This window comes from Elephas maximus, chromosome 2 (assembly GCF_024166365.1).
Source record: "Elephas maximus indicus isolate mEleMax1 chromosome 2, mEleMax1 primary haplotype, whole genome shotgun sequence".
NCBI classification, from domain to species: domain Eukaryota; kingdom Metazoa; phylum Chordata; class Mammalia; order Proboscidea; family Elephantidae; genus Elephas; species Elephas maximus.
The window spans coordinates 6873272-6892483 of NC_064820.1; the positions used below are offsets into that span (position 1 = coordinate 6873272).

The 19212-nt window shown below is 48.7% G+C and overlaps 2 protein-coding genes across 9 annotated transcripts in view; one reads left to right on the plus strand and one right to left on the minus strand.

Annotated features, from left to right (window-relative positions):
• Nucleotides 1–5091, minus strand: part of ICE1 (interactor of little elongation complex ELL subunit 1) — an 85266-nt gene extending 80175 nt beyond the window's left edge. Inside the window, exon 1 of the mRNA XM_049860912.1 lies at nt 4785–5091. The gene's annotated coding sequence lies outside the window, so the exon portion shown is untranslated. The remainder of the gene's footprint in view (nt 1–4784) is intronic.
• Nucleotides 5092–5396: 305 nt separating this feature from the next.
• The window catches only part of LOC126062905 (uncharacterized), a 150924-nt gene continuing 137108 nt past the window's right edge, over nt 5397–19212 (plus strand). For all 8 annotated transcript variants that reach the window (XM_049860990.1, XM_049860941.1, XM_049860946.1 and 5 more), the window contains exon 1: nt 5397–5799. In XM_049860990.1, coding sequence (XP_049716947.1) covers nt 5466–5799 — 334 coding nt within the window. In that variant the 5' untranslated portion in view covers nt 5397–5465. The remainder of the gene's footprint in view (nt 5800–19212) is intronic.

Below are 19212 nucleotides of genomic sequence, written 5' to 3' on the forward strand. Positions count from 1 at the left end.
GTGATCTTAGCAACCACTAAAGAAAAAGAGGGCTGGGAGGAGTACGGCATGACAGGAGAGTTTTCAGTGCAAGGAAACAACTGTTCACCTGAGGACAGAGACCAGTCAGCCTAGCGTTACAGCTCCAAACAATGTCACAGCTCCAAGGCCGGCACCTTCTGTAAGGAAGGACCCTGCCCTTGGCTGGCAAACATTCTGCAAGGTCAACAAGTTTGGGTGCGTTACAATCCTACGGCAGGCTATCTTCTCACAGGCTCGAAGCTGTTCAGCTTCTCTCACGCAGAAGTTTACCAAGGTACAGTACTTGCTGCAGTACTATGCAGGACGAGCAGAAATTTCTTTCCTAAAGGTGATCGATCCCCTCTCTACTAACTGACAAATGCAACAGTCTTTACTTAATCCTCACTCTTCCCACACGTGGTTTCCTCTGTAATACACCTGCTGTTTCACTCCCTCTGCCCGACTCTTCTTCAGGCCACTTTTCTTAAGCCAACTGGGTTTTCTTCACTGACTCCCAGTGATGGCACGCAGTCCCGTGGACTGGCACAACAGGTTTCAAAGTTCCTTTTATGCAACAGAACACACTCCCCCATTCTCCCATCTCTACCCTACGCCCAACTAACATTCTTGAAATGAACTCAGAGCCCCTCTAGGCCGGCCTCCTCTATATTTACAGGGAAGTATACTAGGGAACTTTGGAGGTACTGTGCTCCACAGGCAACATTTAAATACTTGAAATTTTTCAGTCCTGATGTCATTCCCAAAATCGGTGCCAAATGTCCAAAATCCCCTCCTTCGTAGTCTCCCCTTTCTCCTAATTCTACCCTGGCCCCAGCAGTCACTCAGGGCTGACGTCCCTGGACCCACCGTGTCCCTGGCACAAGATCTGTCCATTCTGCACAGCCTCTCTTACCTGGAACCTTTTTCATCTCTACGCTCATTCCCAAGAACTTTAAATAACCTAGCTTCTGCAAGCGGCTGCAGCAGTATATCAACAGAGAACTGCCAGAAATTCAGGCCGGATTCAGAAGAGGACGTGGAACCAGGGATATCATTGCTGATGTCAGATGGATCCTGGCTGAAAGCAGAGAATACCAGAAGCATGTTTACCTGTGTTTTATTTACTATGCAAGGGCATTCGACTGTGTGGATCATAACAAATTATGGATAACATTGTGAAAAATGGGGATTCCAGAACACTTCATTGTGCCCATGAGGAACCTTTACATAGATCAAGAGGCAGTTGTTCAGACAGAACAAGGGGATACTGATTGGCCTAAAGTCAGGAAAGGTATGTGTCAGGGTTGCGTTCTTTCACCATACCTATTCAATCTGTATGCTGAGCAAATAATCCGAGAAGCTGGACTATATGAAGGAGAATGGGGCAACAGGATTGGAGGAAGACTCATTAACAACCTGCATTATGCAGATGACACAACCTTGCTTGCTGAAAGTGAAGAGGACTTGAAGCACTTATTAATGAAGATCAAAGACCACAACCTTTAGTATGGATTACGTCTCAACATAAAGAAAACAAAAATTTTCACGACTGGACCGATAAGCAACATCATGATAAACAGAGAATAGACTGAAGCTGTCAAGGATTTCATTTTACTTGGATCCACAACCAACACCCACGGAAGCAGCAGCCAAGAAATCAAAAGATGCATTGCATTGGGCAAATCTGCTGCAAAGGACCTCTTTAAAGTGTTGGAAAGCAAAGGCGTCACATTGAAAACTAAAGTTTGCCTGATCCAAGCCATGGTATTTTCAATCGTATCATATGCATGCGAAAGCTGGACAATGAATAAGGACGACAGAAGAATTGACACTTTTGAATTGTGGTGTTGGCAAAGAGTACTGAATATACCATGGACTGCCAAACAAATGAACAAATCTGTCTTGGAAGAAGTACAGAGTGCTCCTTTGAAGCAAGAATGGCAAGACTGTGTCTTACATACTTTGGACATGTTGTCAGGAGGGATCAGTCCCTGGAGAAGGACAACATGCTTGGTAGGGTGGAGAGTCAGCGAAAAAGAGGAAGACCCTGAACAAGGTGGACTGACACAGTGGCTTCAACAATAGCCTCAGGCATAACGACGACTGTGAGCACGGGACAGGTCCGGGCAGTGTTTCATTCTGTGGTCCATGGGGTTGCTATGAGTCGGAACTGACTGGATGGCATCTAACAACAAGCCTTCTGATACATATTAGTAAAGTACTAGGCACGCCCACTCCAAGCCATCCTGGGTACCACCCTGTCAGTTTTACTACAAACACCGCTCTTGTGAGGTAAGTAGGCAAGAACCTTCACCACTCTATAATGCTCATAGAAATAAGTGCAAAACTTTAAGGCAGTTACCATTCGGGTCCCCGACAAACTCATTTTTCCAGCCTTACTCTAAAAATTAAAGAATTGTTTCAAACACTCCAGTCCCAACTGGCCACCTTTCTCCCCTAAAAAGCATTCTAGGCAACAGAGCACACCAGTGCAATGGACTGCCATGATCTAGGGAAGGGGTCTGAGAACAGGCTCCCAGCCAAGTCAGGCCCTCCACCTGCTGTGGTGAGCACCCACACCCACTCCCTCACGCTGCTGTTACATTACAATGGCAGAACTGAGTAGCTGTGACTGAAACCACAAAGCCTAAAATGTGACCTTGCACCCTAAAAGGTACAGATCCCTGATCCAGAGTTCTAACAGGACGACCCCTACTGCTGTTTGCAGAACAGACCCAGGACTGCAAAGTATAACCCACACCAGTTTTCTCCTGCAGGAAACCCTCTGACTCATCCTTCCATTCAGAGGAGAAGCCAAAATCCTTACAATGGTCTGTAAGGGCCTCACAATCAGGTCCTACTGGGATCTTCCTGGCCTCATCTCCACTGCCTACCCCCGCATTCATTCCAGCCACAAAGCTGGCTTGCTCTTCCCAGAGTGCGCCAAGCAAGCTCCTGTGTCAGGCCTCCACAACTGCTGTTTTCATGGCCTGGGGCGCTTTTCTTTCAAGGTATTTACAGAGCTTGCTCCCTGGGCCCCTTGAACCTTTGCTCAGGTATAACCTTCTCTGTGTGCACTTCCCAGGGCTCGCTATTTAAATCCCACCAGCCACTGGCCCCTTCCTCACCCACTCATTTTCTCCCTCCCTGCTTAATTCCTCTCCAGTGTACTTTTTAACTTCTAACATAAATTATTTTGTTTCTACCCACCCCCCAAGAATGGAAGCACCAAGAGGTCAAGGGCTTCTACTCCCCCAAGTGCTGTATCCCAAGTGCCTACAGCAGTGCCTAGCTCACAAATAGCTAGCTGTTCGATAAACATTTATAGAGTGAGTGAACGGACCCAAAGAAAAAAAATCACATTTTATTAAAGATTAAAGAGAATTTAATTCATGTTCTTGGAGCTTTAAAGCCAAAGAAAAGAAAATGCCTACACACTACAACAGCGGGCTCAAGCATGGCAAGGGTTGTGAGGCTGGCACAGGACTGGGCAGTGTTTCCTATCACGAGTCGGAAAATGGCACCTAACGACAACATACACTGTAGCTCAACACCATATTCTATTAGTTCTCCCCATTCACATGTCTTCCTCCCCCACCTGCCACCTCCAACATTTAAAATGTCTGGAATCAGTTCACAGACAGGGGATGTTTGATAAAAGCCAAACTGCTTCTGATGGCCTACCTGGCCTGCACTCCTTTCGGATCTCACCTCATCAACCACTCACCCCTGTTAGGCTTCCCCAACCAGACTTTGCTCTGCTCCTCAGAGGCCTCAGGAGCCTTTCCACCTGCTGTTCCCTTTGTCCAGACTGCGCGCTTCACACCTCTTCAATCAGCTCCTCAATGACACCCCACCTGACCACCCCAGCTGAGAGACAAGATCAGCATTTCAGAACCCCTTTCATTTTCTTCCTAACACTTAATGCTTTTTAAAGTCGGACTTGCACACATTGATCTTATTTATGCAAACTCCAGGAGAGCAGAAACTGCAACTATCTTGTTCACCACTGTGTCCCTGGTGCCTAGAATGGTGTTTAACCCAGAGCAATGACACTTTTGTTAGAGCTCATGATACTTACACACTGTAAGAATGGCAGTGGATAGCCCCATCTTACCACTTAAGAAACTGGGATTAAGAAGTTACCTGACACGGCCAACATCACACAGGTAGGAAAGTCTACCCCATAAAACCTGGAATAAAACACTAGCAGCTTCCCTCTTATCACTGTAGAGGACGAACTGTTCACATCGCTGTTCAAAATCTCCAGTACTTGCACGCCTTTCAACTGATTATTTTAATCAAAAAACTGTCAGGTTGGTTGACCTAAACAATTACGTGATTCAATTAAAAATGTACATCGGCACAGTAATCAGGCATGAGCTGAAGTGACCCTCGCAGCCAACCCGCCTGTCACATAAGGTCCTGCCTGCCACAAACACTCAGGGAGAGGCCAGAACGATCCGAAGTCCCGTCCTCTGAGAGGTAACTTCCCAGAGCACCTCAGCCATCACTCCCCACCAGGCCAAAAGGCAGCCTCGGGAAGACCGGTGTCGTGCTGGCAAGGGGGGGGGGGCGCTCCAGAATGCGCCCCCTGAGCCCCCCCCACCACCACCTCCGCACCCCAGGGAACGAACTCGGGGTCCCCAGTCTAAATAAGGCGCAGAGAGCGGGAAGGGAGGTGAAGAGAAGCCTGGGCCGCGAAGCCGCAGCGGCGCGCTGCGGTGCAGCCCGCGCGGCCGGACCCCGCAGTCCCGCGCCCCTGGCTCCGGGAGGGGCCGCACCTGCTGCAGGGACGCGCAGCCCTGACACCGCGAGAGGTCCGCCGCCATCCCGGGCGCCGCCGAACGGGTCTCGCCCGGCATCATGGTGCCGCCGCCGGGCCCACTGGGCCCGCACGTCTCAGCGGCCCGTGGCTGTGGCCCTGTCCTGCCTTTGCTGCCGCCGCCGGGCCCGCCGCCTGCCAGGCCGCTTCCCGCCGAGTCCGGGCGGGTCCATCCGTGCACAGAGGTCCCCGTGGAGCTGACGAAAGGCTCGTCGAGCCAGAGCCGCCGCAAGGACAGCCGAGAATCACTACCCGGCGCGGCCCCCAGCGCGACGCAAGCAATCTAGGACCCCGCCCCGCCCCGGCTCGCCCCGCCCCGCGCTTCTCAGCAGGGCTGCCCAAGGCGCTGCCTGAAAACAGTGGTGAACAGGTGGCTGCGTTATTGCGGCAGAAGAGATGCTCACAAAGGAAAAGCCAAAGACAGAAAAAGCTCTTGGGGTGTACTCCCTTTACTGCTAAGAGTTTAGGCTCTGATTGTCATCTTGCTCTGAGACAGGCTTACTGTAGCCTTCCCTGAGGGGGCGGTGACTCGCCTATGACGTCATTCAGGCGCCTCCCAGAGTGGAAGGACCGCAGAGCGGGACGGGCAAGTGCGCGATTTCTAACTGAAGGGAGGCGTGCTTCCCAATGCCTCTTCCCAATGCCTCGACCCCGGCCCGGCCGGGAGAGGAAGGAAAAGGAAGGACCGAGGTTTCCGACTCGCCGCGCCGGGCGGAGACCGAGCGGCTGTCCTGCCCGGCCCGCTGCGGCCCAGCGCCTCGTGGCGGTGTCGGCCGCTGCTGACCGTTCCTTCCCGCGGGAACTTCTTTCCCCCTGGCCGCTCCTCTTCTGCAGCTCACGGCCCACTTGGATTCGCCCTCTCCCTTCTCACTCGCCTCTGTCGCCGCGCCGCCCCCCGGAAACTCAAGGGGCGGTTTCCCAGGCCCCGGCTGACGGCGCCGCCGCCCACCTGGCGACCCCCCGCACCTCTGAGGGTCAGTATCCAGCCGGTACCGGTTACCAGTTGCTGAGTGGACTCTGACTCATGGTGACCCCACGGGTGTCCGAGTAGAACCGTGCTCCGTAGGGTTTAGGGTTTACAAGGGTTGGCTTCTCGGAGGTAGATCGCCAGCCTTTTCTCTTTAGGCACCTCTGGGTGGACTCGACCTCCAACCTTTTGCCAACTTTTTGGTTGGCAGCGGAGCAGGCAACTCTTTGCACCATCCAGGGACTCTCCAAAAAAAAAAAAAAAAAAAAAACCCGTTGCCGTCGAGTCGATTCGGACTCATAGCGACCTCATAGGACAGAGTAGAACTGCCCCCTAGAGTTTCCAAGGAGTGCCTGGTGGACTCTCCAGCCAGTATTAATTCCTATTTTTAATACCTCCCGGCAGGGGAAAAAAGAATACCCGCCCAGACTAGTTACTGGGTAAATCCATGTTCTGATTCTCTTCTTTGGCCAAAACTTTTCCCACCGTTATCCACCACCGCCACAATCATCTTTTTAATAATCACAGCTGTTGCTATCAGTTTCTGGCTCAAGTCTCCCATGGCCTCCTGCCCTGTGGGATTTTAATTTTAAATATTAGTAAAGAAATGCTGAGTTTATCATGCATAACCTCGTTTAGTTTATTGCAAGATAGTCATGCCATGGCACACGGCAAGACCACAAGGCATTCATTCAGGACTGAAGAATCACAGTTAACAATTGCAATTACAATGGTAGTTCAGTGCTTACAGTCCCAATCTTTAGAATTCAGGCTTTAACCTCTTACCAGTGGTCTCGGGAGGAAGACTTGTCCACGTTTTGAACTTGGTGGAGGTTCCCATAGCTGGGTTCTGAGAATGGCAGTGGTGGGCGTAGTCTCAATCTTAGTCTCTGGCAGGATCTCCTCTTCGAAGAGGGATCTCTTGCCTCTGTCTTCTCTCAAGAAATGCACAGAAGTAGAGTGCTTATATACAGTTTTCTAACTGGGCTTTGCATGATAGGGGCTAGGTGACAGCATGTTTAGTGTGTTGCATCTTTTCTTCAAGGTCAGGCATTCACCCGATGTTGCATTTTTAGAGATTTTAAGGGGTTTACTACATTCCTATTGTCTCAAGGCCACCTTACAGAGATAAAACTTTGTTACATTTCTTTTGTCGTTTCAGGTATACGCTAAGCCAAGTTAGGGAGGTTGCTTACAACATAGCAAGCTCTTACAGGGCTAGGGTCGCTATGAGTCGTAATCGACTCGACGGCACTGGGTTTTTTTATGAGTCGGAATTGACGGCAGTGAATTTGGTTTTGGTTTTTTGAGTTTATGACATCGCACATACTTAACATCCTCCTATTCTCTCCTTTTAAATGCAGACACTTTCTACTTTCAAGTTACATTATAAGTGTTTTGTGCATATGTGGCTTAAGAGCATTTATAGGAACCAACCTAACAATGTGTACACAGAAACGTAACACTGCCTTCTGCACACGTGGTTTGAGAGCATCACAGAAATGGCATCATTTACCTAACATCCTCCACCCTGGGTTATAAAGTCCAAATTTCTTAGCTTTGGTGCAAGCATTGCATGTGCTGAGTGAGCTTAGGGGCCTTACCAGCCTCTTCCGAAATCTTCAGTATACAAATTGCAACCCCACACACCCCTTCCAAGAAAGCAGTCTGGATTTTTCCTCCTTAAGCATCACACCCTTGCCCTTGCTTATTAGGCCCTTGGGTGGCAGAAACTCTTTGCTCTCAGCTACTAACCGAGAAGTTGGTGGTTCAGATCCACCCAGCGGAGCCTTGGAGGAAAGGCCTGGTGATGTGCTTCCATAACACTACAGCCGAGAAAACCCTGGGGAGGTCTCTGAAGCACCTGAGGTCACCATGAGTCAGAAGGAACTTGACAGCAATGAGTTTGTTCTTTTTTTTTTAACTAACCTGAAGGCTGCCAGTTCAAACCTACCCATCAGCACCACGGAAGATTACAAGCAAAAAAACCTTATGGAGCAGTTCTGTTCTGTAACACACGGGGTTGCCATGAGTCAGAATCAACTGGTTTGGTGTTCTGGTTTTTACGCTCCATGGCTGCCAGTTGGTATGGGGAGGAGGGGCCAGACATCCAGGTGATGGTAGATTTCCTGTAGTGGAAAGATGTAGTCTAAGATGGACCCGGACTCAGCTAAGGAAGTCCTGGCTGTCCTCTGAGACAGGTGGACAGTAACCAGCAGTAGGTTTAAAGACAAAGGTGAAAGGGAAGGAAGTGAGCAGACCTCAGGTGCACCTTGGAAGACGGACCATGTGGCCCTTAATGGGAGAGGAGAAGTGTGTGGGTCCCGAAGGACTTTCCAGTTCTGTCTTTGGATTCCAGACAAATGGTCTCACAGTAAAACCCTTTTACTTCAGGTTTCTCAAATAAGTCTTTGTTCCAAATACCTTGGTTGAGGAGGCACCAGCTTACCCTCCAGCCTTATCTCCCTCTCCGCTGTCCACCCCCACCCACAACACAATGTAGGGGAACTCCACTGCTGCCTTCCTGCCTGTGGACCTTTGCCCACATTCCCCCTGCCTCGCTGCCCTTCCCCCAGCTCTGCGTGTTGAAATCCTACCTATAGTCCCAGGCCCCACTTGTTACCACCCCACCCCAAGTATGCCCACCTCCATTTTGCCACTTAGCACTCTGGGACTTTATAGCACCACATTTTGAGTTGAATTATAGTGATTTTCCTGCCTTAGAACTGAGCTATCTTCCCGTAAAACCCGGCAAAGTCTGGACATAGTAGGTGTCACAGTGAATCAAACTTAATGCACTAGTGGAAGGTAAAAAGAGTAAACATTAGCTGCCAAACATTAACTGTTTCTCAAAGCCAGTTCTTGAGACCGCTAAATGCTGAAATAAACAAAGCCTTGTTTATGTAATGCAGGAGTCAGTGAAGGGCCACATAGTAAATATCTTAGGGTCTGTGAGCCACAGAGGTCTCTGCCGCATATTTGTCTAAGTGTTTTTATTTATTTATTATATATATATATATAATTTTTATTGTACTTTAAGTGAAAGTTTACAAATCAAGTCAGTCTCTCACACAAAAAGCTATATATACCTTGCTACACACTCCCAATTACTCTCCCCCTAATGAGACAGCCCGCTCCCTCCCTCCACTCTCTTTTCATGTCCATTTTGCCAGCTTCTAATCCCCTCCACCCTCTCATCTCCCCTCCGGGCAGGAGATGCCAACATAGTCTCAAGTGTCCACCTGATCCAAGAAGCTCACTCCTCGCCAGCATCCCTCTCCAACCCATTGTTCATTCCAATCCATGTCTGAACAGTTGGCTTCGGGAATGGTTCTTCTCCTGGACCAACAGAAGGTCTGGGGGTCATGACCACCGGGGCCCTTCTAGTCTCAGCCAGACCATTAAGTCTGGTCTTATGAGAATTTGGGGTCTGCACCCCACTGCTCTCCTGCTCCCTCAGGGGCTCTCTGTTGTATTCCCTGTCAGTGCAGTTATCGGTTGTAGCCGGGCACCATCTAGCTCTTCTGGTCTTAGGATGATGTAGTTGCTGGTTCATGGGCCCTTTCTGTCTCTTGGGCTCGTAATTGCCTTGTGTCCTTGGTGTTCTTCATTCTCCTTTGATCCAGCTGGGTTGAGACCAATTGATGGACCTTAGATGGCTGATTGCTAGCATTTAAGACCCCAGAGGCCAGTCTTCAAAGTGGGATGCAGAATGTTTTCTTAATAGATTTTATTATGCCATTTGTCTTAGATGTCCCCTGAAACCATGGTCCCCAGACCCCTGCCCCTGCTACACTGGCCTTCGAAGCATTCAGTTTATTTAGGAAACTTCTTTGCTTTTGGTTTAGTCCAGTTGTGCTGACCTCCCCTGTATTGTGTGTTGTCTTTCCCTTCACCTAAAGTAGTTCTTATCTACTGAAAGATACATTTTTAACAGAGAAAAGGGAATAGAAAATGACCCCTTGTCAAGAGGCCTTTCCATCTCTGTGGCTGTAGCAGGTGCACATGATGGTGTCAGTTAGCTCTGGGCTTACTGTATTTGTCTGGTAATGTCTTAATTTCACCTTCATATTTAAGAGACAGTTTTGATGGATATATGACTCTTGGCAGGCAATTTTTTTCCTTCAATTTTTTAAATATGTCATCCTATTGCCTTCTTGCTTGTGTGGTTTCTGCCGAGTAGTCCGAGCTTTTTCTTATTGGCTTTCCTTTGTAGGTGACTTTTCGTTTATCCCTCACTGCTCTTATAATTCTCTCTTTATCTTTGGTTTTGGCAAGTTTGATTACAATATGCCTTGGTGACTTTCTTTTAAGATCTACCTTATGGGGAGTTCGATGAGCAGCTTGCATAGATATCCTCTCATCTTTCACAATATCAGGGAAGTTTTCTTCAACAATTTTCTCTGTATTTTCTGTTATCCCTCCCTATTCTGGTACTGTAGTCACTCGTACGTTATTTCTCTTGATAGAGTCCCACATGATTCTTAAGGTTTTTTCATTTTTTTAATTCTTTTATCTGATTTTTCTTCAAATATATTAGTGCCAAGTGATTTATCTTCAAGTTCAGAAATTCTAGCTTCTACTTGCTCAATTCTGCTCTTCTGACTTTCAGTTGAGTTATCTAATTCTGTAATTTTATTGTTAATCTTCTGAATTTCTGATTGCTGTCTATCTATGGATTTTTCCAGCTTATTAAACTTTTCATTATGTTCCTGAATAATTTTTCTGATTTCTTCAGTTGCTTTATCTGTGTGTTCCTTGGCTTGTTCTGCGTATTGCCTCATTTCCTTCCGGATGTCTTGAAGGGTTCTGTATATTAAACTTTTGTATTCTGCATCTGGTAATTCCAGGAATGCACTTTCATCTACAAGATCCCTGGATTCTTTGTTTTGAGAGCCTGTTGAGGTGATCATGGCCTGTTTCTTTATGTGACTTGATATTGATTGTTGTCTCTGAGCCATGTATAAGTTACTGTATTAGTTTATGCTTGCTTACTGTGTCATAGCTTCTTGCCTTATTTTGTTTCGGTACACCCCTATGGGTTGCTTGAGTGAGCTAGCTTGATTATTTTCACCTTTGGAGCTCTGACATCCTGTCTCCAGATGGCTAGAGCTTTTATCAGGTATATGAGCCTAGGAGTCCATTCAGTTTTCTTGTATGAATTCAGCTCAGGTGTCCAGGTAGTTGATATCAAGCATGTGGTATAGGCTCTGTCCTACAGCCTTAAAGGGGCAGGGGTGATTGGCATATATACCAGTATCTGATTGCAGCATGGGGTCACACTCTGAACAAGGCAGGGGGCTGAGAACCAACCCCCAAGTATCTTTGAGGAAAACGCGTCTCTGTTCCCTAGAGCATGCTGGTGGGCTGGTTCTGCAGATGGACCATGGGCACCCAAAGTTATTGGTTGTAAGGACTGGGAGGTACCAGTTATCTTTGGACCCCTGTTGTGGGTGGCTGGGTGACCTGAGTGGAGCTACCAGTCCTTAGGTCCCTGATGTGGGTAGGTGAGGACCTTGTTTCATAGGCAAGCAATGTCAAACATCAGACACCCACCACTCCACCGCACAGCTGAAATGATTGGAGTTTGCCAACAAGGGCCTATTCTCCCGAAATAAGCCCACACAGGTCCATGCAGAAGGGAAAGGTGCTCAAGGTCCACGGACAGTTGATGCCTGGACAGGAGCCGCTTCTGTTCTGAGTTCCCCCAGTTAATGGAGCAAGCAAATTACCTTTTCCCCCCAATTGCAAATTTTTTCTGTCCCCAAGGCCGGGAGGAGGGCTCTGCGTGCTCACCAGGGTCTATCTCAGGCCCAGGGATTCAGCCGCTGAAGCCGGCTTGGGGGTGGGGGAGGGTGGAGCTGTAAAATATACACAAGTACTTAGGTTTTGCCTAGAGTGCCCTTCTACTCAGGTTCCGGAGGTGTGAGTGGGCTGTGTGGCTGCTGCTTCTCCGTGAGGAAACTGCGGCTAATGCTAGGAGCAGCTCCACCGCCACCCCGGGAATGGTGCCTGAGGGCTCCCCGAGATTCAGGTCCGGTAACTCCTCTCCACTTCTGAATGGCCTCTTCCTCCCCCTGCCCCTCAGTTCGTTGTCTGAGCTTGCCTTTGATGCTCAGGGCTCCCAGTTTGTCACAAATATACTTGTTTTGCTTGTTTTTTCGGGTCTTTGTTGTAAAGAGGGCTCGACGGAAGTGTCTGTTCCACCATCTTGGCTCTGCCCTGTTTTTATTTTTTTTAACAACCCTTTAAAAATGTGAAGGTCAAACTTAGCTCCGGACTGTAGAAAAACAGGTATAGTGTATAGGTAATAATGGAAATTAGTAAGCCACTGGTTAACAAATAGACAAAATTACGTTTTTCCTTTTCCCAACATGTGGGCCACACCTGTTTTGTTATCGTGGATGGAAACAAACAGACGTGTACGCCCCGGAAAGTGGTGAGCAGTGGGTCTGGAACCGCAAACGTGGGTTCAACTTCTTAAGCCAGTTGACCTATTTGAGCCGGGGTTTTTGTTTTTCTTTTATAGAGAATTTGCTGTAATTTAAGTTAAAAAATGCCAAGGACAGGGCTGAGTCCCGAAAATTTACTACACAGAGTGGTTTTAACGGTGTTTGATGGCGTACATTTAGGGGCATAGGTAGGTAGGTGATGGATGGATAGATCGGTAGACACATAGATAGATCCTCAGCATGCTCATAGGAGGAAAACAGTTTTGGCATTTTCTTGGTAAAGTTCAAAGAAAACTGGACTAAGACTGGAGGAATGTCAGAATTCTCGCCTCTCCTAGTGGGGCCCCTGTGCCTGTGGAGTCCACTCAGCTGTTTACAGGACCCAAGTACAAACCTTTCTTTGCAAATGATTGCAAAGACATTGGACTATGTTGATCATAACAAACTATGGGTAACGCTGCTAAGAATGGGAATTCCAGAACACTTAATTGTGCCCATGAGGAACCTTTACATAGATTAAAGAGGCAGTTGTTCGGACAGAACAAGGCGATACTGAGTGGTTTAAAGTCAGGAAAGGTGTGTGTCAGGGTTGTACCCTTTCACCATACCTATTCGTTCTGTATGCTGAGCAAATAATACGAGAAGCTGGACTAGATGAAGAAGAATGGGGCATCAGGACTGGAGGAAGACTCATTCACAACCTGCGATATGCAGATGACACAGCCTTGCTCGCTGAAAGTGAAGAGGACTTGAAGAACTTACTGATGAAGATCAAATACTACATCCTTCATATGGATTACACCTCAACATAAAGAAAACAAAAATCCTCACAACTGGATCAATAAGCAGCATGATAAACAGAGAAAAGATTGGAGTTGTCAAGGATTTCATTTAAGTTCGATCCACAATCAACAGTCATGGAAGCACCAATCAAGAAATGGAAGGATCTATTGCATTGGGCAAATCTGCTGGAAAAGACCTCTTTAAAGTGCTGAAAAGCAAAGATGTCACCTTGAAGACTAAAGTGTGCCTGACCCAAGCCATGGTGTTTTTTAATTACCTCATATGCATGCGAAAGCTGAACGGTGAATTAGGAACACGGAAGAACTGATGACTTTGAATTGTGGTGTCGGCAAAGAATACTGAATGAGTATACCATGGACTGCCGAAAGAATGAACAAATCTACCTTGGAAGAAGTACAACCAGAATGCTCCTTAGAAGCAAGGATGGTGAGACTACGTCTCACATACTTTGGTCATATTATCAGGAGGGACCAGTTCCTGGAGAAGGACATCATACTTGGTAAAGTAAAGGGTCAGCAAGAAAGAGGAAGACCCTCAAGGAGAAGAATTGACACAGTGGCTGCAACAGTGGGCTCAAGCATAGCAATGATTGTGAGGATGGCGCAGGACCAGGCAGTGTTTCGTTCTGTTGTGTCGCTATGAGTTGGAACCAACTGTACAGCACCTAACAACCACTATAATACAAAGACTCAGTTCTCTACCACACACCCTCATCTTCACGTTCCAGAAACTTAGTAACTTCTTGAAACTGGAGCTTCAAGAGTGTAACAGATTGCAAAGGTAACTGATGATTTAATTTATTAACACAGTTCCTCTGAACTGTCTAAGATCTGAACTAAAGGTCAATGAGGTTTTTATCGTAAGAACAAAATGGGAAGAATTTATTTGGAAGTTTTGTATTTTGCTTTATGGAAAGAGTTATCCTTTCATTTGGCGTATTTCCCCATGAGAAAAATAAACTATTTTCTTTAAAAAAAAAAACAAAAAACTGATCTTTTATGGAGTAGTTTACCACTCTGATGGTCGACAATTTAGTGCTATTATGTTGATTTCCAGACTTGTGATGCAGTGCTTACAGATGGCCACAAGATGTCCGTCTTTCCCTGTGTGTCTTAGACATCAGTGGCATTCCCAACCACGTTTATGATGTTTCAGCGCCTTCTCAGGGGAGGAGAGAGGCCATGCGCTGGGGCGTCCTTGGTGGAAGGCGCTTTGAGGCGAACCTCCTTGCAAGCAGCCCACTCGCAGTGTACCGGGCTGATCCCCAGGTGCCTTCGTCCCTGCTTTTCTCGGTACCCTAGTTGTGCTGTGGTGGTTTTGACGTGTCCACAGGGAGCAGCAGCAGGGGCTGTACCTTAGCTCCCCACAGGCTCTCCCCCTCAGAATGGTGGGAGGACATGCAATGAACACGCCGCTTCCCCAATCATTGGTTTTACTCAGAAACCAGAGAGGACTCCATTTTTATTAAAATAAGCATATTTTGGGATAGAATGCAACGCTGACATGATTAGTAAAGATGACGCAAATTTGTAAAAGGTCCTCGTGGCTGTGGTAGACCTCCTCCAGGGAGTACAGATTCATTCCCACCCGCCTCACGGGGTATTTTGTGACATCTGGCAGGTGTAGCTGCTTGTCACCTGAGACCCTCCCTGTGGTCTCCGGGATTTGGAGGAGGAAAGGGAGGTGCTCAGAGACCGTGACAGGTGCGGAGGTAAAGGAAGGTTGGGCAGAGGACTCTCCGGGCAGTTGGAGTGCCAGGCATGTCCCACCTACCCAGAGAAGAGGCTGGGGAGGGGAGGGCAGTGATTCCCTTCTTGGGCTGGGAAGGGCCCGTGGCATGAACCACTCAGAGCTGGACATGTACACTGGAGTGGCTCCACTGAGAGAGGGCTGAGGCTGGGAATGAGAGCTGCTCGGGGGGCAGGCAATTCGCTGCACGAGACACAGTGTGAAGAGCCCTGGCGGCGCAATGGTTAAGTGCTTGGCTGCTAACTGAAAAAGTCGGTGGTTTGAACCCATCCAGTGGCTCTGAAGGAGAAAAGACCAGTCAATCTGCTCCCATAAAGATTACAGCCAAGGAAGCCCTATGGGGCAGTTCTGCTCTGGAATCAACTCAATGGGACCGAAGGACAGGACGCTGTGGCACTCTCAACCAGAGCTGTCCATGGCCTCCATGGCTCCCCAAGGACAGCCAGGAGAAAGGAAAGGAACCTGACAGGTATTTTGCTAAGTGCCCCAGGGCCAGACAGCAAGAAAGCAGCACTCCTACCTCCACCATCAGAAGAACTGTGGTACATGTCCGCAGCTGGAAGGGCCAGCTTTGAATATCTGTACCAGGACACAGCAGCAGCAGACCTGTCAGCAGCTCACCAAAGCCAGCCTGAAGAGGTTAACTCAGGCTTGTTTTCTACCCCTCCCCTCTAGAACACGAGTGTTGGAGGGAGACCTGCCCACCTTCTTTCTGACCATTGTAGGGCAGAGCCTAAACCAGCACCTGGGCACCCTGGGCACTCAGTGAGCGTTTGTTGAATGAATGCATGAATTCGCTTCTCTCAACAACCCCAGAAAGTAGATGTGCATTTGCAAGTGAGTAACTGAGAGAGTGTCCCTGGGAGAAGGTGGCCGAGCTGGGACGTAACCTCGAGTCCCTGAGCCCTGCAGTAGCCAATATACCACCCAGCACCCCATCCTGAGCCTGCACCTGGATGCATAGTTCTTTGTATCCCTTAGAAGCTAGCATAGTGCTTTGCACACAGTAGGCTCGCAGGTGGTATTTCATGCAGTGAAAAGAATGTTGCCCAAGGTTGCAGCCTTGTGGGAAATACGTGGCTTCACGCCTCCTGTCCGGTTTTGCAGAATCCCAAACGTTACTGACATGGCACCTTCTCTGGAAAGATTCCTCCAACTCTGCCTCCCCTCCACCCCATGCCATTCCTTCCTTCCTGCCCTCACATGGGCCCCGATCCAGGTCTTCAATGGTGTCCCTTAGTGTGCATTTACCATGCTGGGATCGAATGCTAATACAGGTCTGCTCCCCACTCACTGGAGTGTTTCTGGAGCCAGAGGCCACACTGTATGTACCTCTTTTTCTTAACCTCACCATCATTCATCCATCATTTAGCAAACATCTACTGAATGAAAATGTGTGCCAGGCATTGTTGTAGGTGAGACAAAACAACCGCTCTCCTGGAGCTTATTCTCTAGCCTCCTGTCAGGCTCCTCCTCCCAGCTCTCCGGCCCCCTGAACAGCCCCTCATCGCAATCTTGTACCCCCAGCTTTACTGTACCAAGACCACAGGCCCAGCCAGTCTCTGCCTCCTTCCAGCACCAGGGCCGGCTACAGGATTTATGGGCCCAGTGTAAAATGAAAATAAGCATTGAACTAAGTGGGCGTCCTTCTGAGCAAGGTTGCTCGTCAGCTGCACAGGTGCATGCAGGAGGTGTGGGGCATGGGGGAATGCTGCCAGTCGCCCTCTTCCTAGCCATGCTTCAGACCTGTCCCCGCCCCCCTCACCTCATCCCATCCTGGTACCTCCCCAGCCAGAGCAATGCGGCTGATTCAGCATCACGTTCAAGCTCGGTGGCCAAAAATAAGTGTTTTTGCCTTAGGCCGAATTCCTCTCCATTTTCTAAGTAGCCACCACCATTTGTCCAGTCCAAAGACACCAACTGATCCCATCCTCACCTACACCAAACTCGGCTGTTCTCTGGGATCTTTCCTTTCTGCCTGTCCCTATGCTGGCTCCACACTAGCTCTCCACCCACATCTCATTTCCCCCTCTGTCCTCACCTGGCTCACGAGGGGAGCTGCTGGGTGACTCCGGCAGTAGTCTGAGGACAAGAGGGAGCTGCTCTCAGGGGTCGCTATTCCTCGACCCCCACTTCAGCCAGAGCAAATATGCTCCCTGGGTTCCTCTAAGGTGTCATCTAGAGGAAGGATGCCATTCCCAAAAAAGTTTGGGAAGCCCGTTCCCAGGGCCACTGCTTTGTCACAATCTAAGAGAAAGCCCTTGGGAAATTCAGCAGGACCTGTCTTAACAGAAGTCCTTACAAATAGTCTCATTGTTGCCACCTCAAGGCCATGAGGTTGGGCTCCAGCACAGTGGGGACAGGGGCAGGACTGAGAGCTTTGAGACGAGTCCCTGGGGACTCTAGGACAGCTTCAGGATAAGGTGGGTTCATTGGCACCTCGTAGAGGTGTTAAATCTGATCTGCTGATTCTTTTAGGGAGGTTCAACCTAACAGTTGTCAGCGGAAGCAGCTCGTTTTAGATGAGCTTCATTGTTCTACTAACAAGAATCGAAACCACGGGCAGGAACAAGCATTGACATGGCCCAGGTGAACCATCCTCCCTTCTCCTGTTCGCCTCTCCAGCCTTCTCGCAGGCCTTGAAAATCATACCAATGTGCTCAGTTCCCATCCCTCGCCCCCCGCTCCCCACCACCCCATTAGATCTGCCAGATATTCAAAGCATTCTGCAAACATCTAGCCCAATGTTCACACAGCTTCAAACCCTGCCTGGTTCTACTATTTTTCTGAGACTGAATAATTTGTGTCCTTTATCGCCTCTTCTTGGGGCAGTTCCACCCCAGCCTCTTCAGCTTCTGTGCTCACCAAGCAAAATAGGTTTGGTTCCCTCGGCCTCTGCTGCTGTGTCTTACATCCTCACACTCTGAGGAGGACCGACTGTGCAGAGAATTTCTGTTCCTGTGATGCCTACTGATTCCTGGATCCCTCTCTTAGAATTACTGCTCTACTGCAATCCGAAAGGCACTATCTTTGCTAATTTAACCAAAACATCTCCCACACCAGCATTTGCACTCAACACGACTTCACCATCAGCTTTTTAAGGTTATTAAATGTAAGTCTGGTGAATCCTGTTCAGGATTTTGCACAAAATGGCTCAATGGTGCCTTCAGTCCCATCCAAGGAAATATTTTCCCAAATTTGTGAGTTTGGCCACAGGGGTGGGTTAGCAGGACCTGGAATGGTGGCTGCCCTGAAGTGGGTCTCTGAAGGACTCAGGTCAGTGGTCACACACTGCACACTGGTGCGCTGTACCAGAGTTCCTCCACCATGGTACTGCGGACATCTGGGGCTCATGATGCCTTGTGGTGGGGGGCAGGCGTCCTGTGCACTGTCAGACGCTAAGCAGCATCCTGGCCTCCACCCACTACATAACGATACCTTGTGACAGTAAGACTCCCCAGACACTGGCAAATGTCCCTGGGATGTGGGGCAAAATCGCCCCCAGTTAGGGTAGTTGCTTCTTTAATTTTCTCAATGGCTGGAAGGGGAAGGGTGGAGTCAAAGGAGGAATTCCTTAAAGATGCTGGGTGAGCATCACTGCCTTGAGTTCCTCCCTTACACAACTTAAGTAGTATCGGACTCCACTGACACCTGTTCCTTCTTGGCCCCATGTCTTCCCTGAGCCTCGGAGCACCTTCTCACTGGATGCTTCTCCCACCTACACGAGCTCCTTCTCCATCTCTCATGTTGGACCTCTAACTGTGGGTGGGCTCTGGACATCTGTCCTCAGGCCTTCTCTTCCCAGTCAACACTCACTCCCTAGGCAATGGGCTCGAAACACCATCTGATGCAACCCAGGCTGACCCGCTGGCCTAGATTCCACCCGCCTACCTGCCCTCTCCACTCAGAGGTAAGAGAGGCAGCTTAAACTAAGCATGTCCAAGTTAAACTCCAGCTTGTAATCCCCCACACTTGCTTCTCCCAGAGCTCCTCCACCTCAGTTAACAGTAACTCTATTCTCCACACACGCTGCTCCCTGACACCTGGCCATCAGGAGAGCTGGTCATCTGGACAGTTAAACAAATGCAGCCCTTCCACTTCTCCTTATGCACACTAGCTCCACCATCGTTCTCTCCCACTGTCCTGTGGGATTCTATCTTAGAAAATGAATAAATACTCAGATTTATCATGCTAAACTCATTTAGTTTATTGCCAAGGTAGCTATGGCCAGTGAAAACCTAATGAATAGCAGCAGGACGTTGTCTGATATAGTGCTGGAAGTCGAGGCTCTCAGGTTGGAAGGCACTGGGGAAGAGCTGCCTCCTCAAAGTAGAGTCAAGCTTAATGACGTGGATGGAGTAAAGCTTTCGGAACCTTCATTTTCTGATGTGGCACGACTCGAAATGAGAAGAAAC